General features: G+C 34.6%; 1 protein-coding gene across 1 annotated transcript in view; it reads right to left on the bottom strand.

Annotated features, from left to right (window-relative positions):
* Positions 1-8,756, bottom strand: part of Trhn (tryptophan hydroxylase) — a 53,024-nt gene extending 44,268 nt beyond the window's left edge. The window contains exon 1 of the mRNA XM_068378195.1: positions 8,356-8,756. Coding sequence (XP_068234296.1) covers positions 8,356-8,436 — 81 coding nt within the window. The 5' untranslated portion in view covers positions 8,437-8,756. The remainder of the gene's footprint in view (positions 1-8,355) is intronic.
* Between the last annotated feature and the right edge of the window lie 15,038 nt (positions 8,757-23,794).

Genomic DNA, 23,794 nt, shown 5'->3' with positions numbered 1-23,794 from the left:
CAGCATAAGTCTAGTAGCTTCATCTTGTGTACAAATTTATAGATTCCTGGACAGTAGGTACTTCCTTTCAATTGCACCTTTTTCACTTATCTATTCAACCCTGTCTACGCATTCCTCGTCCCCTACATCTTAACACTTGGGAATTGAGCCCTCTTTATACTAACCCATTGCCGTATATTCTCTCCATATGACTGAACCACCTTGAAATAGGGTGACTTATCAATTTATGCTAAAATTTTTACCACTTCTGTTCAGCACCTCAATTTTACCTTGTTAATTTATCGACTACATTTTACTACACAAACAGTTCATCTCAAGATTAGTCCCTTATTTCTTTCACTCACACTTAATAGTCTCTCTTTGTTCCATAAAGGGGAGATTGTGCACGTTTCATAATTCAATCCAACCTTTGTTTCCAGATATAATTCTCTTAATTAATCATTTGCACAAACTCTACCTTTTGGTTTTCAGCTACTCGGTGACTCGTCTCTTCTCTCATTTTACCATTACCTCTCTATATATAATCACTTAATGCTTATATGGATCAACCATTTTCATTCTTTCACCATCAATATTTACATTCATTACTACATCTTCTTGGTTCCCAATTACCCTCAGGGTTTTAAAATTGCTCGTATTTGCTCTCGACTTTCTGCTCTTACAGACAATTTCAAATTTTCACAAAGTTCCGTTTCAGTGACATCAATCATAACTCTATAATCTGAAAACATCAGTTTCCCCCACACTACTTTTTCAGATTCCCTTTTTTTTTACCACAACTGCACATCTTTATCCGATTTCTTTTCTCTGGCATCCTGCAGCTCCTCATCAGTATAGATATTCAATGGACGTGGGGATACAACACTTCCTTGTTTCATATCAAAGCATTTACTTTTTTAACTCCATTTTCTAACTCATCTGCCCTATATTCTCAATACCCTTCACTTTGCTTCCTTGTGAGTTATTTCATAAGCCCTTTCAAAAGTCCGTGACTGTTTAATACTGCATTATCGCTCTGCTTTTAAACTTCTTTTAACAGTGTTTCATAAGAAATATTTAAGCAACACATTCATTTCCTTGTTTAAACGAACAATGTTTAGACTTTTTTTTCGGCACTTCTCTTATGTTTTACTTTGTCAAAATTCTACTTGCACGTTCTTGGATATATTAAGTAACGCTATTGTTATTATTTTTTTCATATTGTCATTATCACAAGTCAAGCTGCGACCAATAGATCACAATGCTACAAGCAACCTATTACGAAAAATTAATTCGAGAAGTACAAAATGATCTATATTAGAGATATAACAATATATATATATATATATATATATATATATATATATATATATATATATATATATATATATATATATATATATATATAACTATATATGAGAGGCACACTATTGATTGTTTTAAAAGTGAAGATCAAAGATAATGTAGAAAAGAGATAAGAAAAAATAACCTCTTGATGAACCATCGGGCATCTAAGATTTGCTATCAAGCTTTACCAACACATCATCTGAAAAAATGAATGGTAATTTAACAGAGAAATGTACTTGACTATATCCGTAAGCATAGTAAAAGGCTAAGGCACTATCTCCAACATTCATTGGCATAATTAAGGTTTTTAAAATACTATTAATGTAAAATTCAAAGATTACCTCAACTGATACGTTCAGCTGAAATTAAAGATGCAATGATATATTACAATTTTGATTATTTCCCTGAAGCGTAATTTGGGTCTGTTTAAAAAAAAATTGCAAATTTGTTGAAAGATGAATGGTGAAAATGACAATCGTTTCTCCATGTTGGATTCTTCAATCCAGTTTCGATTCTAAATTAAATGCCTTTGGCTGGGAAATAGAGAATAATATTTTTGTTTCGTTATTGTTTGCCCAGTACATATCTAGTCTTATCAAAATCTCAAAAGCTAGGCATACACAAAATCGTGTTCAGGTTAGTGGAGTTTACACACGTAAGAAATTCTAATGCTCGTTTACTTCATTTTGATGATTTTAGTTTGAAAAATAAGAAATGTTTTTTAATCATCAATGCCCCTATTATTCCTAAAGTTACCTTTATGATCTTTAACTTGATTAAACTGAGCAGTTATTCTTCTCACGTACTATAAACCTTTGAAATATTTCCCTCATCCAGAAATACATTACAAGCTCGGGTCAACCCTTCAATCACTGTCACTATAGTACGACAGCCTCTTTTACATCCACATTAATCGTTTTCTCAGTCTCATACCATTTCAAACATTGCATCACTGGTCTTCCTGTCTTCTATCTTCAGCATTCAATACATCTTCACTTTAACGACCCATTATTGCATGTACTCAAGTTAGAATCGCTCCACTTCCATCTTTTACTCTGAGTTCCATTTGTTCATTTATTTTCATGCAAGACTACATTTTATTCCTAAAGTTTTTGCTCTTCTCTTTATTAATGGACATCTTTTTCTCCCTCACTTTGTCCTTGACTACTTGTTATACTTGCAAACGCGTCTATCATACAACTAACTGGCAAGTTATCTTTAGCTGGAAAGGAAAATAAGATTAAATGATTCATCTAAGAAATCATTTGTATATCCAAAACAAAATTTTGCGAATCTGTTTTTGAAACAAAAGTTCCATATGCGTTCATATGGTAACTGTTTAAGAAAGGTCGTGTAAAGTAATTCAGTATTTTGATGACCTTTCAAGTATATCTACAGTGTCTTGTTGAAAATATTTTATGAGTGCATAAATAACAAATAAAAAAGAAAACTTGAATCAGTTAATTAACTTCTTTTATATTATTATTATTATTATTATTATTATTATTATTATTATTATTATTATTATTATATGTTAAGCTATAACCCTAGTTGGAAAAGCAGGATACTATAATCTCAGGGGCCCCAACAGGGAAAATAGCCCAGTGAGGAAAGAAAACAAGGAAAAATTAAATATTTTAAGAATAGTTATAACATTAAAATAAATATTTTCTATATAAACAATAAATACTCCAACAAAACAAGAGGAAGAGAAACTAGATAGAACTGTGTGCCCGAGTGCACCCTCAAGGAAGAGACCATGGTAGAGAGGCTATAGCACTACCCAAGACTAGAGAACAATGGTTTGATTTTGAAGTGTCCTTCTCCTAGAAGAACTGCTTACCATAGCTAAAGAGTCCTTCTACCCTTACCAAGAGGAAAGTAGCCACTGAACAATTACATTGCCGTAGTTAACCCCTTGGGTGAAGAAGAATTGTTTGGTAATCTCAGTGTTGTCAGGTGTATGAGGACAGAGGAGAATCTATAAAGAATAGGCCAGACTATTCAGTGTCTGTGTAGGCAAAGAGAAAGATCAGTAACCAGAGACAAGGATCCAATGTAGTACTGTCTGGCCAGTCAAAGGACCCCCTAACTCTCTAGCGGTAGTATCTCAATGGGCGGCTGGTGCCTTGGCCAACCTACTACCTTTACTACCTTATGGAATACATGGATTGCAATTGCTTCATCTACGCAAATATGGTAAATTTTAATTTTCATCGAAAAGTATCCTTCCTTTTTCCATATAACTAACATTCCACTGATATAATTTTGGAAATTTATATACTTACAATACAATCATAAGTCTTTGTATAGTTTATATATGGGATATCTGTTATGATGTTGCTGTTTTTAAAATATTCTATGGTTAATTTTTTCTCATATTGTTTATTTATTTCCTTATTTCCTTTCCTCACTGGGCTATTTTTCCCTCTTGGAGCCCCTGGGTTGTAGCTTGGATAGTAATAATGATGATAATGATAATAATACAGATTCGGTAACAAGATTACTTGAAAAACTGTAAATTTGTCATTATAATTTAGTAGTATATGTACTGTAATTAGAGAGTTCTAAAGCAAAAACGACAACGGGGAATATTTTTGTAATATTTTTGCAATATTTTTGGCATGTTCGATTGGGATTCAGCACCTTCGAGTGCCAATTATTTGCATGGAACCATCGTTTTTCCAGTAAATCGGTGACGTTTCATTGCTTTCAGATTTTTGTGCTCGAGAGGGAGGATAGTTTTAAAAACTGGTGCGATCACTGCCTTTCATCCATTCATTCCCGAAATCTATCTCTTTCATATATCCATGCATGGATAGTTCTCGACTCTTTCCTACGTGAAATTTGTCTCCTATTCATTGTCGAATCGCTTGAAATTACATATAAAAGGCTATATATCAGTTTAGTGAGGTCTGTGTTACTCTATGGAAATGAGTCGTGGTATAACAATGAACGATCTCCAAGAGGTTTAGTAGATTTGAGGACATAGCCCTCAGAAGGATATTAGGAGTTAAATGGCAGGGCAGGACTAGAAACGAAACTGTAAGAGAAATTGCTTGGGTGCATTATGTGGAAGAGATCATGGTGAGGGGTAGATGCAGATGGTTTGGCCATGCTCTTCGCACTCTCCATGAAAGGTTAGATCACCAAACATTTAATTGGGCTCCAGAAGGCACTAGCAGAGTTGGAAGAACCCAGGTCTACATGAGTGAGGACTATGAAGCGTGAAGTGGGAGATGATGAATGAAGAAGTATTGAATTAAAAACTCAAGAAAGAGAAGACTGGCGAAATCGAACCGAGGTCCTTTGTGTCAATAGACGTAGGAGGAGATGATGATGATTCATTGTCATCTAGTACAGTAAGCGTCAAAAGTGAAGTTACAAATTTCAGTGTCTCTTTTGTACACAAAAGTGTCCTCACCTATGCATGAATAGATTGTATTGTTTATTCGCTAGCTTTACCACCCATTCATATATTCCCTTTCCCACCTCTTATTCTAATGTAGCTGTCACTATCTTTCAGGTTGCCGATCGTGAAATGTTTTCATCATTTATATTAAGTATGCACTATTCATTTTTTAATATTTTATGGCACATATTTCTCATGATGATCCATGACTTGCCCCTCTTCTAATGATTCTTATTTTGCACATAACATTTACTCTCTCTCTCTCCCTCATATATATATACATATATATATATATATATATATATATATATATATATATATATATATATATATATATATATATATGTGTGTGTGTGTGTGTGTGTGTCCTATATTTAGGGATATCATTTCAATGCGACCTGGAATAGTTTTTAAAAGTTGGATAACGAGTGGTTATCTAACTAGTTAGGGAGTGGGGTGAGCAACCCACTTTCGTTCCAGCTGCTGTCGTGTAGCCATATGCAGAGAGCTCCTGGAAAATAAACTAATAGTCTCCTGGCTAGTACAGTGGTAACGTGTTTGCCTAGGACAGTGAGTAATAGTTGTTTACTGGGGAGGCCACTGCTGTGGTTGGTCAACACAGGGGTTGGGGGGGGGGGCGGGGTTAGACTTGCCTGGCTGACAGTCTGTTGAGCATCTATTCTGATGAAACTGGAACTGAAACCAGATACCTTTACATTTGCCTTTGATCTCTGTCCGTTACAGGACGTGAATGATCGTTTGAGATGGAGTAGAAGCAAGAAATTTATGTTTGCTGGGAGGAAGAGAGGCTGTTGCTAGTGGTTTATGGTTTCACCGGTTGTTCATCCTCACTCCCTCTGTTCCTCATGTAAGGGGCATGACTGTTCGCAGTCATCCCCGTTTCCAGAGTGTAGGTCGTGACCTCCTATGTAGTGGCAGGCGTACAGCTTGAAGGGGAAGAAGTGTAAAACATTAGTCAAGGTCGACTGGTCAATGCCCATGAAGACTCTGGAAAAGTCTTTCCCCACTTCTGTCCCTCAGGGTGGTGCTGCTGCTCCTCTGCATACACCCCTGGATGTTGCAGGTGTAAGGACTTGGATCTACATTGGCTAAGTTTCAGGTTTTGCGGGTGCATTAGAAAACCTTTTGGAGGCTGAAGACTCCTCAACTTTGATCGTGCTGGTTGCTGAGAATGAGTTTGATCTAAGAAAGCTGTGGTTTTCTTTGGTTTCTCAGGCAGAGCCTCCATGGGAGCTAAGGCTACCCCTTTCCGAGTAGCCCCTGAACATTTAAGGCCTCGAGTGCCTCCAGTGATGCCAGTAGTTAAGGGCATGGGGGTTCTTCCTGTGTCAGGGAGCCCTGTTGTTCCCGTGGTGATTAATTGCTCGGGAGGTGTGGGGTTCGGGCGCCGTAACCTAGAAAGGTAAGGGAAAGGTATAGATATGAAGTATTGTGTTGCCCCTATCCCTGACGAACCCTCATCCCAGACCACAAACCCACCCATCCTCCTGTGCCTTCTGCCAGGGGTTCTGGGACCTGTTCCTCCTCCCTCTGTGTCTGGGGTTGTGCTATCATCTCCACTCGTTGTGGCAGTGTGCCAAGTGCTTTGGCTCCTGTTGGAGCAACCCATATGGTTTCTACCTTTGGATGACAGGGGCTCAGACCTCGACCGCTCTGCTCGTAGAGCCAGGAACGAGAGCGGAGTAGAGGAAGAAGCATGTGGGTTGTTCTTCCTTGTCCTCCTCCTTCTCCTTGTCCTCCAAAAAGCATAATATTGTGTGTTCAAACTGGCATAATTTCCATGAAGTGATTTCATTTTCAAAAACATATTTTGAATATAACTTGTACAATCACACCTTTTCAACAAAATTACCAATAAATTTATAATGATATTTTTCAGCGCTCCTGATTTGCCTAAAATACTAATGTATGTATCATTAACTTGTGTAGATTTTTTTTTCTCACAAACTAGCTCACTACAGCACTCAACACTCTGTATCCTTGTTGATTTTAAGTTTGTATTAAAAAAAAAAAACATTAAATATCGGCAAACTTGTCAGGTTCAAAGACACTCTCCTGGAGTTGATGCGGTCCTTCGTTGTTTACAAGTATACTTGCCCAAAATGGAATTTTGGAAATTATATCTGGTCTACCCGATGATTACTAATGGTCCACATCAATTCCCGTAGGGGTGTCTGTCATCACACTGGCTCCATCTTAAAATTCAAAGAACTTTCATCCATAAGAAATCATTCAAACTCATGTAAAACTCGTATCCAGTACAATAATTTTGAAATTCTCTCCCAAACTTCCGACTGCTTTTGGCTCCTTTTCTTAGAATCCCTACACCAAGAAAGTGTCACCTTCCTTAAACAATCAAACCACCTCCACACCATTGCATATTTTCTAACTATTTATTACCAATACCTATAGCTTTTTTTTTTGTTTCTTTATAGTGCACAGCATTTTCTTCGATTTTTTTAATCATTCTTAGTTTTCAGCCACATCTATTGACAGTAATTTTGACCATTTTATATTTTTGTCATTCTGCTTTGATCACAATTGTTTTTAATATTATTATAATTATAAAGGACCTTAGTTAGTCACAGGTTTTTATATATCTACTAGGTCTTGTACTATTTTATTCTATTAAGCATTTTTTTTTTTTTTTTACCACAGAAGCATTTTCAGCAAAACATTGTAATATCATTAATTTCTAATGTAAACAATTTCGTGTTTTATGTAGCCCTGATGATGGGAATGTGGATTCCCGAAACGTTGGTTCATACAATGAAAATGAGAGATGATCCGAAGCCGTCTTGCTGTTCTCTTCATCATTATTTCTATATGTATCTGTCAGAGAGTGTTGGCGTATGTGGATTTATAACAATAATGCGAACGTTAATTTTCCATTTTATAAAGACTTTCCTTTGTACTTCATTTTCTCCTACTGTTTCTTTAATATCATTAGTTATTAGTTCAGATTAGTTCTTGATAGTTTGCTACTGTGAACCCTGTTAGCTCACGGTAATATATAGAAAGGTGTACGCAAGTATGTACTGTGCACTGTATTTACACAAAATATTTGTATATAAATATGTACATATTACATATATATTGTGTATGTACATACATACGCATATATATATATATATATATATATATATATATATATATATATATATATATATATATATGTATCTATAAATAAATAAATATATATATATATATATATAAATATATATATATATATATATGTGTGTGTGTGTATATATAAATATAAATATACATATATAATATATATATATATATATATATATATATATATATATATATATATATATATATATATATATATACTTACTGTATATGCATTGCTGACTCTACGTGGATCAAATTCAATCCGAATATTTGATATTTGAGCGATCGTATACACAAATTAATAAACAAATCAATGATATGATGAAATTTAAGAACAAATTCAAGTTCCCTGAAGACTAAAATCAAGCCCCCTCAAAATACGACGTTGAAAGACTCAAACTCCTGTATACATTCATGCTTCTTTCCTTGATGAATAATATGTATAAGCTATAAAAATGTTTTTGTCAGTTACTTACCTTTAGGGGATCCTTCAGCATCCATTCTTCTCCAGTCTTGTAGAGCCAAAGGCCCAAGAGTCCCTTGCCGGAGCCACTCATTATTGTTGACTGTTATTGTTTTCCTTTTACTCTTTTGTAATATTTTTCTTTTTTAATCTCTTGTGTCTTCTTCCTTCGGAAGAGGGGTAGAAGTAGAAAGCAAGATTGAATGTACACTGTTTCGTTATTTCTTTTATTTTTTTCTTCTTATTTTTCGATGAATTCTTTATGTTTCTTAAGATTTGATTGTTTTCTATCAGAATTGTCAGGTTTCTTATTCTAGTTTGGAATTAATGCAATGGTTTACTTATTCTCTATGATCAGTGATCAGAATAAAACTTGGTACTTTTTTCGTGCTGTTAGGTGATGCTGACGGCTGGTCCTTGGTGCCTGAAAAAGGAGAAATAACGTATCAGTATTAAAATACAAAATATTCTAATATATGTTATGATATACCTCATGGCCGTGTAGATTATTTATTTTTTTTATACTTATAGAATTTTGTAAAAGAGAGCTCCATGTAGTTCAGAAATGATTCCAGGCCAAGCATAGATTATACCAATAAGTATGATTTATATATACGAAGACTTAAGTCATATCGGGTCTGGAAAATGTGTTAACATCTGATCGGGAATGGCAACCCCTTTGAGGTAAATTCAAACTCACATTATATATATATATATATATATATATATATATATATATATATATATATATATGTATATATATATGTATATATATAAATGAATATATATATAAATATATATATATATATATATATATATATTTGTGTATATATAAATATATATATATATATATATATATATATATATATATATATATATATATATATATATATATATATAGAAACGGCTGCGCATGTATGTTAATTTGCATACTAAAGTCGCTGAAATTTGTACAAAATTTCCAGATAGTTGGAAAACTAGAATGACATATCAAGACATACACCCGTGTACGAAAGTAGCCTATACACAAATTCCAAGCCAGTCTGGTACAGTTGACTTTATTAATTCCGGTACACTTCATTGGAAGCTAAGGAGACATCAGTGTACCGGAATTAATGAAGCCAGCTGTACATCATCATCATTGCGCTTGTTATTGATATTACACTATTCGTATCACTAATCCTCTTGATGAAACGTATCATTAAATTTGATAACTTTTGAAATAAAGAATCCAGTTTTTTTAAATAATACCGGACTCTCGGTATCCATTATATCATCGATATTTTCTTTTGATAAACGGAGACGATTTTTATTCTTCCTGTACTGTCTTCAAAATGCTTTGTCTGATCTGATAGTAATGATTTCGTAATTTGATATTTGATATATAATCGAGCTCGGTTATAAAATATTTTTCTAATTCTTTTTCTTAATTATTTAATCATAACAGGGGTATATTATTTTATGCAACTGCAAGTAATTGCTCTTGTTATTAATAATACCTTTATTAATTATAAATAATTTGATCCAAGGACACTATTTTAGGTCAGTATAACTCCTATTTCATTTTATTCGATGGTATTTGCATACTGTTAAGGTTATAAGTTATACTTGTTAATTAATGCTTACTTTTGGCGATGGTACAAATCTCTATATTATATTTATACATTAGTATGTCACCATATCTATCGAGAAGTAAAGAATTTTTAATTTAAACTGTTTCTAAATTGAAACTTATTGGAATCTCTTGTTAACTCCACTTTCAATTTTTTTTTTATTATTATTATCCATTTCCGGTAAAAAAGAATATGCTAACATTGATGGTCTATTCTTTAAATATTTCAATATTTCTATAATATTTTCGTATTCAAGAGATCTTCCTACCTGAATATGTAAAACAACATACTTCTGCGTAGGATATGCGATTGTAAGCAAATACCGACTTATAGGTTTTACTCTACAAGAATATGCACAAATTTATAGTTCTTGAATCTAAATTATTTAATGGATGTATTCACGTTACTTTTCATTCCACGCAGATTATTTACCAAAATCAAGTCGCAACCACACGAGAAATTATTACTCTTAAGCATGTTTGAGATCGGAATATCGTTTGGATGGGGAAATTTATGACATTGCCTCATCCAGAAGAAAATACCCATTTGGAAACTAAAAATTTGCCTTTGGAAATAATAGAAGGTTATGAGAGTTTTATACATAATAATAGTCTTGATCATGAATGAGGAAGGGATGATGAACACTAATAACTGCTTTATAAATTATAAGGCGTCATATATATGAAAGATCTAATTTAATATCGTCACTGATCTTAAAATATTTCATTTTGATTGTATTAATTCTCTTGTAATGTATTCATTTCCTTGTCTCATTTCCGTACTGGGGTATATTTCCCTATTGGAGACTTTGGGCTTATAGCATCTTGCTTTTCCAAATAGGGTTGTAGGTTAGCTTCTAATAATATTAATAATCTGTTAGTTTTACCTTCGACAAAGCACCAGTTCTTGAAGGTAACATTTCACTGTTGTCGAGAATAATATATGGAAAATCTATGTTGTGGTAGCATTTATACGTACTAACAATATTGTTTCAAAAGTCTTTATGCCGCTGCAGTGACAAAAGTATGATGGTTAACCGCCCTGTATGATTTTATGCATTATATTTATAGTAAAAATCATTGATTAATACAGTTGATATTTTCATCTGGATGACGTCAAACGTTTTAGGGTTGTGTTTCATAATCAAAATGTTATTGACATGTTTGATAAGTCAGTAAGGCAATTAAGTTATGCAGATTAATATGATATTTATTTGAGTATTGCGTTGGCAATAATTTTGATTATGTGAAGCCTTGGAGATTATGTTTATAATGAAGGTTACCTCTGTAATCTAATTTAACTTTAAATAATATATGTATATATATAAACTATATATATATATATATATATATATATATATATATATATATATATATATATATATATATATATATATATATATATATAAACAGAGAATTGCTGCATTTATTAATGAGGATGTGCAATGATAGGTTCCAAACAAAATGCGTAAGCCATTATATGAACCTCCAAGAAAAATTTATGCAGAAATCTGCAGTTTTATGTTTACAGAAATGAATATAAATGTCATATATGGAGTAGAGAATATGAAATTGGTCGAGTTTGATAAGAGAATATTATTTGGTGGATATACCAAAAGAGGATATACGGGTTATTGCAAGTAGTTATGTCATTTTCCAAAGAAAAATAGAATGTGTCGTGTATAGGTTGGACAATTACCTATCAGAATATACTTTTTGCATAAATTGCTTAGGAGAAATAATTTTTTTTTTTTTTCATTTACCAAAGGGAATTTAGAGATTGACTTGACGTTTGAAGATTATATATATTGTTACATTCCTCTCAGCCCCCCCCCCCAAAAAAAAAATCGCTTTTGAATAGAAAGTATATTACAAAATGAGGTTATGTTTAATAAAATTTCTATAAATTTCGTTTTAATGAATTTTGTCGTTTTGAATAATGATCTTACCATGTGTAATTCTTTAGTTGGTTACCATAGGTCTTTCACCGTTGTATGGGTTTGATAACTTATATTTGTTTTTATTACGTTTTGGTGTTACACGTTGGTGTGGCTAGCCTGTTTATTATCAGTCTTGATATTAATAAGAAATTAGAATAAGCCCCCAACCTCCACGTTTATGATATAATGTCTTGTTCTGAATGCAATAAAGCCATCTCTTGGTTATAGGAAATACAATTCAATTGCAGACGAACTTTTCCATGTCGTTTTAATATTCTGTAGGATAGGTTGCATAGTTTTTCTGTTCAAAAGTATATCGAGATCGTGTCGAGTGTAATGATTATTATTATTTTTTTTTTTAGAGAGAGAGAGAGAGAGAGAGAGAGAGAGAGAGAGAGAGAGAGAGAGAGAGAGAGAGAGAGAGAGAATTGGTTGGGTATTTACTAATATTTTTTATCTCTTAAAGAATAACTTTGAATTAAGGTCTTGGCTCTTTTAAATGTTTCCTTGTGAGTTGTTACTTACGAAGGATTTCAGCTCGATCAGATTTCTCAATTGGTAGTTTACAGGAACTGGTAGGGAGTAGACCCGTAGGAAAAGTTCAAAGTTACATTATGCAAGGATCTATGACCAAATAATAGAACTAACTTGAATATGGCTGATATCCTTTCCGTGAGAGATGATAGATTTGAGGGAAAGACGGTTCCTTTCTCCCCTTAGCCTCAGAGCACCGTATTCACAGGTGGTTTTCCGAAAACGCCTTATCCACAGGTGGTTTCTAGGAGCACATGTGTCGTTGCCTCTCGCTGGCGACCTCGGAACCTGACGCTTCGGCCTTCTTTGTCTCCCGGGGTCTTATGCCAGACTGCCCACGCAACCCCATAAACACTAACATTGGGGAAGTGGAATGTTTCTGTTACTTTTGGTCCTTTGCCATCAGGTTTCGTTCACGAAATTTTCATGTGGATACATTTAAGTGGTATTGTTGCTTTAATATTATAATCATTGTTCATCTTTTTAAACAAAGTATGTGTATCGCATGTTGGTAGTTTGCATGTGTCTTTTTCTACTGTTATAGTGAACAAAAACTTGAGCAAATCTCATTGAATTGTACCTCGAACATTTTCGTTACTTTGTTTCATAAGTGTTGGACCGGAACATGCGTCTGGGATAGGCTTGGGAGCGGCGCGCTTTGATTGGTTGAAGTCAGATCTCAGCGTGGAAGATGATTGGTGGATATTGGATTCCCTACGCGTGCCCGATTGGCCAGATCTTCCGTCAAGAGTCGTGCTTCATTGGTCACATTACGTGGGATTCAACAAGTAGAGAGAGAGAGAGAGAGAGAGAGAGAGACAGAGAGAGAGAAATTAAAGATAGAAAGAAAAGAGAGAGAGAGGATAATTAGAGGAACAGCAGCTCTTACCCCACCCCCACACCATGAAATGACTTTAGAATCAAATCAAATCACAGTGTCGATGATCCCCTAACCCCCCTAACAAATGGGCGACTATTTCCCATTCATTCTAATTTTTTTTATATATTTGTGGTGTTTATATATATATATATATATATGTATATATATATATATATATATATATATATATATATATAGATATACATACATACATAAAATAATAATAGTAATGATAATCCACCCGTCACTTTTTATCTGTCGGTTTTATATGAGTAATAGGCACAATAATCTCTTTAACAGTGTCATTCTAAGCTGTCTATTTATCTATATATCCATCCATCTATCTATCTACCAATCTAACTATCTATACATACATACAACCAATGCATCCGTTTCTTGTCCACTGAAGGACAAAGGCCTCAGGCATATATATATAAATACATAATATATATATATAAATACATAATATATATATATATATATATATATATAAATACATATATATATGTATATATGTGTGTGTATGTGTATATATATATATATATATATATATATATATATATATAAATATATATATATATATATATATATATATATATATATATATATATATATATAGCCCTATCAGGGGTGACTCCAGTGAAAAATAACAAAATTGCCAGTGGCACATTTAATTCAACTGTTTATTTCTGGCTGAGGCCTCTTTCCAGTAAAACTTCCATAAGACTCTCACCAGTTGCACACCAAAACCTCTTGCACACTTTGTGTCATTCTCCTCTATCCTACCTAGGTACCTGTTTTATGAATGCCAATACTTCCATCCGTTCCACTGGTGTGTGTGTGTGTGTGTAGCTGTTCTTTGGGCATATCAGGCTGCCTGTGCTTCAACTGTTGTGTTGATTTACTTATCGACTTCATCTAATATTTCATGCGTGAGCAGCAGCCTAAAACATGGTTCAGGGGTGTCTGCTTGTCTTGCTAGGTTTTTGGGTCCTGGTGTGTAATTCAAAATGTTGCGTGCAGGTGTTTGAGAGGATGGGGCAGTGTTGAGATGGCAGGTACATCTGAATCCAGAGGCACTTGCTAATGTGGCAGGCCAGAAATTCACAGCTGTTAGTACAATTTCAGGACGTTGTTGCTGCCTTCCCCTAACAGCAGGAGTTGCAGGAGGGGTACCAAAAGTAGAATCGGCAGTAAGGCTATTAGGATCAGGATATGAAGCAGGGCTATCTGGATGAGAATATGCAGGAGGGGTATCAGGTTTAAGTTCAGCAGCAGAGCTAGCAGGATCAGGATCAGCAGTAGGCCTAACAAGAGAGGCCATAAAAGCACCAGAAGTGCTAGCAACCGTGGTAGTAGTGTCAGAACTAGTGTCAGAGAACAATCCAGGCACGTGACTTGTGCATGGCTTATGTGAATGAGTCACGCTTAGCACATTCTTCCTATGTTTTCAAGGTTACAGCTTCTCCCCATTATCACTTGTGTTCATATCACCAGCTCTAGAAGCCTATTCATGGTCCAGGTCACTGTCATATACAGTAGCTCTTCACCTACACTATCTTCCATATCATTAGCAGCATTTCTAGCTCTTCAGTACTTTATTCCTCAATATCACAACTTTCAAGTTTCAATGTACACGCTCACTATCTATGATTATTATCTATCAATGTCACTGCAAAAAGGGCATTCAATGCATGCAATGAGAAAAACCATTAGTGCATCCCCCTTATTATAATGATATATATTCCGATTCGTCTTCAGTAATATTGAGTCATAATCCATAGCACAGGAATAAGACCAATGTTAATGCATGGACTGGAAACGTTGGCTTTCTAAACGAAAAGAGGAAGTAGGTGAAACTCTGTGAGAGAGGAAAGGCACTGCCGTCTCATGTGTATTGAGACGGCAGTGGGAAAGGTCAGGAAGTTGGAGTTCCCCAGGGTAGTATGCTGAGTGTAACCCTATTTGTGTTAGCCAGTAATGGGATATCCTTTATCATTCCTCAAGATATTCTCCAGATTCTATTAATTCGCTATAAAAGTACTCTTTGATGAGCAATATCCCCTAAAACATCGTATACACACATACGCTACTAACACAAACGTTGAGTCACACAGACCCAAGGTGGTGTATATGGGCGTACTGAAAAACTTACAGTATTACTCGGGAACTCTCCTGTATCTGCAATCCGTTTTGAAGTTTCGATTTGAATGAAACGAGTTTTGAAGTGTGTTGATTATTTGGTGTGTAATATGTATGTTGCTGAAAATAGTTAAAAGTATTCAAGGTTTAGAAGCGCTAGGAATATATGGTATATAAAAGGTAACATTTGTGAAAAGAATCCTTAGAAAGTTGTGTGGTGTCTTTGCTAACTGAAGCAAAAAAATATTGTATTTGTTATTGAAATGAAATTTCAAACCCACATCCGGAGACATCCTAATACTTTTGGAGAGCCTACATGAACCTTTTTGATGGGTTTTTGTATAATTTCAATTAATGTATTTATTTGCAAAGAATGGTGATCATTGATATATAATCATATAAAGAAATGTGCTATATTACCGAAGTGATATCTTTCAAATATTAATTCAGTACTGAAAAAAACCATAAGAATTCAGATGGCCAACCCTTAACATAGGATTTTTTTTAGAATGTTAGTGACAGTGATATGTAAAACTCTTTTTGAGAGATCGGTAAGTGTAAAAGACTCGAGAACCCGTTCATTATCAGTGACACTATTGGATATCTATTTAGGGAAGTTATATTAAATGCTTTTTCCTGGGCAAAGAACCATTAGTGTAATTAGTGGCTGAACTGTGGTAGAAAAACCCCCCCCCCTTTTTTCGAAACAGGGAATCTTGGCTATGGATATGAAATGGGTGACGCAATCTTATTTTGATTCGTATATGACAAAGTAATTATATGTATATTCTGTTATGATACATTACCATAAATTAGGCCCTACTAAAAATTACAATGGCTTTGAACCTCTAACGATTATATTTGATTATGGAGAAATTGTTATTACTTTTGCCAATGAAGTTGGAGCGAGGTTATGTTTTCGCCCCTGTTCGTGTGTTTGTATGTTTTGTGTGTGTGTTTGTGAACAGCTACCTGGCCACAATTTTAATCGTAGAGTAATGGAACTTGCAGGGATTAACTGTTATGTGAAAGCTGGAAATTATTAAATTTTGGAAGGTCAAAGGTCAAGATCACGCTCATGCAAAATGTCCAATTCACGTAATCAGCCGTAAGTTTGGACACCGTTGTTACAGAGATTACAAACTTGGTTCATATTTGAGTGTATGAAAATCCACGCCAACTAATACATGTTAAGGTCAAAGGTCAAGGTCAAGGTCGAGCAAAAGGTTATGAAATAAGCTGCCACGGCAAAGGTCTGCGCTCTACTGAGTTGCCCCTCTAGTTGTTATTATTAGCCAAGCTACAACTTTGGATGAAAAAATAAAATGCTACAAGCCTAATGGCTTCAACAGGAAAAGCAGCCTAGAGAGGAAAGGAAACGGACTATAAATAAGTAATCATTAAAAATATAAAATATTTTCTGTTCAGTAACAACAGTAAACTAGATCACTCACATATAAACTATAGAACGAGTCGTTTATGCCAACATGTTCAACAAAATAAAATTAGATAAAGAATTAATATCTTAAGTTCCACTTATTTCATTGCCAAATTTGGAAGATTTATTAAAGAACACTACTCGAAACAAGTTAGAATGAAAGAATTAAAACATTTCGTTAGGATAGAGTAATCGCCAAAAATCTTAGGATTTTCGCAATAAGCCAATTTTAGTGCAATAGAAGAAGAAACAGACAATGTGCTTCTCAAAAGTAAATTTGCGATCAGGAATCACTATAGAATTATAGATTATTTTATTTTGTTAAAGTGACATGGTCAATGCAAAGATCTAGATGTTGAGGAGCCAATGTCGTGGACCTACTTACAATGAGGATTAAAGTTTTGTTAGGTTTCAATTTCATGCCCCATAATTTGCACCATATACTAATTTTAGCTAGGTCTCTATTAAGGGATTCAGCAACCATATATCTACATTCAGGAGGATGAATTTTATGGAAAATTAGTAGAATCATCTGCATCTTCAACAAGTTTGTTTTCTAGCCCCAACGATATACCATGCGTATATACAGTAGTAAGAAAAGTAATGGGCCAAGAACACTACCCTGAGGAACATCAGATATCACTTTCTTATAATCACTATGCTACTCTGAAATAGTTTAGGAAATATTAGTCATTAGTCATACCGGTATTTACTTTTTTATTACAAGGGATTTCTTTAAAATATCATGTAACTATTCTTAACATATGAAGTTTACTGTAAGTGATTCTTGAATATTCTGTTTCATTTACAGCAGCAGTTGTGTCGTGAGCTCTATTTCCTTAGTAACTATTTAATGTAATGATATACTTTGAATAGGAGTGACCTACTCTCGTGGTGAATAGAAACTCAGCGTTTTTCGTTATATTATCCTTAAGCACTGCAGCTTTAGAGGATGACCTCACAATGTCACTCACGAGCTGTAATTGGTTTGCAATAAATGGCAACAGCAATGGGATAGTCAAGATGGCAATAAAATGAGGGAAGTAACAAATGACATATCTCCTTGGAGGTGTAATGTGATGCCCCGAAAATGGGAGACGTCTCTTTGTCGTCTCCGTATTGGTCACACTCGGTTGACACACGAGTTTCTGCTGAAGGGCCAACACCAACCGTATTGTGACAACTGTTTGGTACCTCTAACAGTAAGGCATTTGTTGACCGAATGCCCCAATTATAACAACTTGCGAAATAGATATTTGTTTGAGGCTCGAGGTGAAGGTGGCAGGTTCATCCTTGCCAAGATTCTTGGAAATGATGTGTCCTACCATGCAAGTGGCATTTTTAGATTTCTTTCAGAAGCAGGTCTTCTGAAAAATATTTAACTTTTATGACATTCAATTTTTATGATTTTAATTGAATACTCTTTAATTTTTTATTTTGTTTCATTTTTTATTTTTGTATACATAAATTAAATGTTACCGGCGTCAATGACCTTAGAAGTCAGGATGCCTGAAAACTTCAAATCATTCATTCATTCATTCCCCCTAATATCACGTGGGTGAGGTCAGGCTTCCTGTGGCAGGTGCCTCAACCCCGTGGTCAGGTGATAAACTCATTGCGTTTTTTACTCATTATCTGTAAGCACTGTATGTACATGGTATGACCACACGAACTCTCAGTAGAGTGCTTGTTCTCACGAGAAGTTGCCGGCTTACACTGAATCTTCTAAGCATAATGGCCCTTGTCATCAATCAGAAATGCCGAATTTACTAAAATCCTTGAAATCTTTATCTTTGGAAAATTTCCCCTGTCTAATAATGGGACAAATCCTATCACGGGATGTTTTAGATATAGTGTAATTTTATCCTTTGTCTAGGCTGGCTTGGGACAGCGGTTGCAGTAGTTAAACTGATGGATGTGCAAAAAATAAATGTGTATTCCGTGCTAGTTACCTTTTTCGGGGAAAACCTAACATCTAATTATTAACTAAAGAGGCAGCAGATCTCATTGCGTAAAAACTGGGAACTGTCTCTTCTTCGGTAAACTTTGAATCCGTCAAACTTTGGTTTTGTAGTCAAATTCTGTTGATAACGGCCTAATGCATGTCATGGAAATACTCGCAAGTAACATTAAAACCGTAACTAGGTAACACAGAGAAAATTTTTCTGCAGAAAATAGGATTTTTCTTCGGTAAACTGTTAGTCTGCGATAATTAATCAACTTTTGATATCTGATATATTTTCCTTTCACAACTGTAAAAAAATATTTCATATCCCTTCATCTTAAGACTTCTTGGATGCAAAGGACCAATTGAAAGTAGGACCAGTGTTGGGATATACTGCAGGCTTTGGGACAAAAATTCAAGAAATGGAGGAATTGTTTCAATAATATACACATGGTTATACGAATCATGAATGCCAGACACCTGGGTTGGACTCAAAATCTTCTCCGATTAATGGAAAGTTCGTCGGCATGACCAATGCAAATTAGAATTGGTAAACCTTATTCATAGGAAACTTATATTAATGAGATCCAAGCTTTTATAGTTCACTTTGTTTTAGCATACCTTACCGCTCGTATGTGTATGTTTCCGTATGTACATATTCAAAATTTTTGTGTAATTTAACATTAAAAGCAACGCTTGTATGTGGTCTTTATAGAGTAAATTTAGATTCTTATTTGTCACTGTCATCTATACATAGCTGGAAACTTTAATTTTGCGACGTTATATTTATTCCAGTAAAGGGCCTCCTTTTATTATTCATCTTGTTATAAAAGTTCTGAGAGTTTAGAAAATATGGCATTTGGTAAATTGAATCTTTGTTATAGAAGTTTGCACACTGTCGATTGAGAAAGTTCTGTCAATTTTGCACTGGACAGACGAGGTCACGAGTTGAAAACAAATGATCAGATCTTATTAGGTGGTTCATATTGAGAGCTTTTCTGTAATACACACACTTACACACACACACAAACTCAAATTTTGCTTTGGTAATTTGAGTCAGTATGCATGTTCATCACATGTTTGGTCACTCATCTAGATTGATTTTATGCTTCTTTTGCATTATGTAAAATGTTATCAAAATTATCACTTAAGTATTCCTGATCGTAATTGTGTTTCAAACTGTATTAAGAATGAAGATTTACCATTGGAATAAAGTTATGAAGAGAGAGAGAGAGAGAGAGAGAGAGAGAGAGAGAGAGAGAGAGAGAGAGAGAGAGAGAGAGAGAGAGAGAGTTAGGGGGCGATAATTATTCAACTCTACAATAAGATATCCTCAAAGGAATTAACCTTCTATATTTGAAAGCAGAACCCCCATCTCCACCGTTGCGTGCGTAATCGTTAGAGGTTTAGAAAATATATATCTCCAGCTTTAGGCAGATACAAAGGATCATATCCCAAGGCACCAGCACAGCGTATTCACTTTGTAAAAGAGGAGACAGATTAAAGAAGTCCTTTACTGGGTGTAGGTGGATGTCCGGAATGTTTATTCCTTTAGAGCGCTCCGAAATTTTAGTCATTTCATAATATGTAAGACTTTAAAAAAATTGTGTTCAGATATGAATGAGGTTTACTCACTTAGTGTATGTGTGTGTGTTTGTATATATATATATATATATATATATATATATATATATATATATATATATATATATATATATATATATATATATGTATACATATCTATATATATGTATATATGGATAAATATCAACACAACATCGTGTTCAAATAGAAATAAATCTCTACCTCATACTTGGGATCGAACGCTACCCCCTTCTAATGAAAGGCCAGGTCGAAACCAACCATGCCACGAGAGGCCATTAAAAGAAATCGGAACCTAACGCTACCCAGCTGTTCGAGGATTTTCCTGGCGAGACATCAGTCTCTTACCAGCGTGTTTTACCCGATTTCCCGGCCCACCACGTGACACAATTGGTAGTAATTCATTCAAATTACCCTTAATGAGTCAATATGGATAAATATCAACACAACATCGTGTTCAAATAGAAATAAATCTCTACCTCCTACTTGGGATCGAACACTAGCCCCTTCTAATGAAAGGCCAGGTCGAAACCAACCATGCCACGAGAGGCCATTAAAAGAAATCGGAACCTAACGCTACCCAGCTGTTCCAGGATTTTCCTGGCGAGACATCAGTCTCTTACCAGCGAGTTTTACCCGATTTCCCGGCTCATTAGGGGTAATTTGAATGAATTACTACCAATTGTGTCACGTGGTGGGCCGGGAAATCGGGTAAAACTCGCTGGTAAGAGACTGATGTCTCGCCAGGAAAATCCTCGAACAGCTGGGTAGCGTTAGGTTCCGATTTCTTTTAATGGCCTCTCGTGGCATGGTTGGTTTCGACCTGGCCTTTCATTAGAAGGGGCTAGCGTTCGATCCCAATATATATATATATATATATATATATATATATATATATATATATATATATATATATATATATATATATATATATATATATTCCTTACTGAGTGGGGATACTTTAACGCGAATGAAAGGGTTTGTGTATTGCATGATAAGCAAAGCTGTACTAGTCAGGGCCAACCATACTATGGTGGTTTGCTGTGGGCGATCGTAAAGTCTTCCATCATTACCAATCAGCACTGGCCAACGTGGAGATGAAAATTGGCCAAACCCCGGATATGAATGAAGACAGGTCTCGGGCCTTTTTCCCGCAGTTGACTTTAAACGTCCGCATTTGTAGTTTTGCGTGTGTGTGTAAATGCCTATTTATTTAATGGAAAGACGTTTTCAATAAAGATAAAACAACATTTACACTGTTATAATAATTCTTTGCACAATGCATCTCTTAGCTGCTTTATGCTGCCAGTTGTGTGTAAAGTCTTACACGAACTGGGCATTTAACCTCTGTTAAATACGGCATTTTGTGGTTCCTCCATACCACTCTCATGACGTCTAAACATCCTTTTCTTGGTATTTTTATATCCCCTTCACTTAAAACTTCCAAATTAATAAAAAAAATTTCCCACCAACTAAACGTCCTCTATTATTTACACATTACCAAAACTTGTTAAACCACCTGGATCCATCTCATTACCTCCAATAACTATTTCGCCATGTCTTCGAATCCCCCTATTCTTCATCTTTTCAATGTTTACAACACATCTTAGGCAACTTAGATATTTATCCCTAAAATTTCAACCTTTCAGCTTTATACATACTGCACTGCATCCACACTACTTACATACTGGTTTAACAGTGCCTTAAAACCTTTTCATTTGTGTTTACTATCAGTATTTTCTTGGTTTTTTGTGAACAACTTGTTGCTATCCTTCCTTCGCTTACTTTCTCATTATATTCCATTTGTTGTATTTATTCGCAAATTATAGCTGATTCAACTGATTTAATTCATCACAATTTATATAAAGTGCCGCTTCATGTTCCTTAGTCCACTTCTATAACTTTTCTTATACTCAAGATTGTCCTTGGCTTTCTCCTGTTATAGACATTTAGTTTCTCTTCAGTATTTACGATCTGCACTATATCTAACGTAGTTCACTTTTCTCCCATAGCTCATTTGTTTACCCGAGAAGACTACATCTATATCCAGCGCAATTTATCTTATTTTAATGGAAATGAACCCTAATTGCTAAATTGTAGTCACGAAAGTAAATGTGTAAAGTTAGACCAATATATAGTTAATTCATCTCCTTAGAGCTGTTTTGTATACATGCATACTGTGTATAATATATATATATATATATATATATATATATATATATATATATATATATACAGTATATATATATTTATTTATTTATTTATTTATATATAATGTATGTATATGTAATCATCTTTTCCCTAGTTTGCAGTTTGACTTTTGCAAAGGCTTTAAACCCTTATCCTGCAACTTTTTTTCAACCCCTTATTTAACAGCCATTGGTAGGCTACTTAACAACTCTTGTTCCATACTTCTTTTTCACCAAACCAGCTGATTAACATGGGATCCTCAACATAGCCTCAGTACGGCTATTATAGATATTTGTTATAGGCTTTTTCAGGCAAGCACAATTTATAAGTTTAAGCTCATACGTCTAGCAGTCTAAGAATGTCACACTTGGTTATCCTTATATAGCCCAAGTGTATAAATGCACTCATATACAACAATGAAAATGACTATCTAAATTTTATCACCACTTCAAAAGAAAAATATTGTCAGAAGTATTCACAGATTTATTAGAAAGAATTCCCAAGTATTAATAAAAGCGAGGAGGATGAAGAAATAGCAAAGAAAGAATGACAGGAAGATGAAGAAGGGACGGGGGGAAAGAAAGGAGCCCAGTTATCAAGGAGACGAAAGACTCCCTAGGGATGACCGGAAAGGGTGCCAGAGGCTGCTTGATAACTGGCACAGTTTATCAAAATAGAAGTGGAATTATACATCGGAGTTATTTAATGAATTGAGAAGCTATATTTGTTATTTAGAAATTTATCTTATATTATTTGTTATATGGTTTGTTATCAGTAGTTCCTCAAGCCTTGAAGTTGAAGCAAACAACTTCTGTTTTATGTTCGTTTATGACGGTCGTTTGTTCTAGAGGTCAGTTGTGATATATACTCCACAACATCCGTAACAACATTATCTCTCTCTCTCTCTCTCTCTCTCTCTCTCTCTCTCTCTCTCTCTCTCTCTCTCTCTCTCTCTCTCTCTCTATATATATATATATATATATATATATATATATATATATATACATATATATAATCATCATTATCTCCTCTTACGCTTATTGACGCAAAAGGCCCCGGTTAGATTTCGCCAGCCGCCTCTATCTTGATCTTTTAATTTAATGCTTCACTCATCATCTTCCACTTCATGTTTCATAGTTCTCAGCCATGTTGGTCGGGGTCTTCCAACT

Source organism: Palaemon carinicauda, chromosome 1 (genome assembly GCF_036898095.1).
Source record: "Palaemon carinicauda isolate YSFRI2023 chromosome 1, ASM3689809v2, whole genome shotgun sequence".
NCBI lineage: Eukaryota > Metazoa > Arthropoda > Malacostraca > Decapoda > Palaemonidae > Palaemon > Palaemon carinicauda.
Note: the sequence above shows the minus strand (reverse complement) of the source record. Positions and strands in the feature narration are given on the sequence as shown.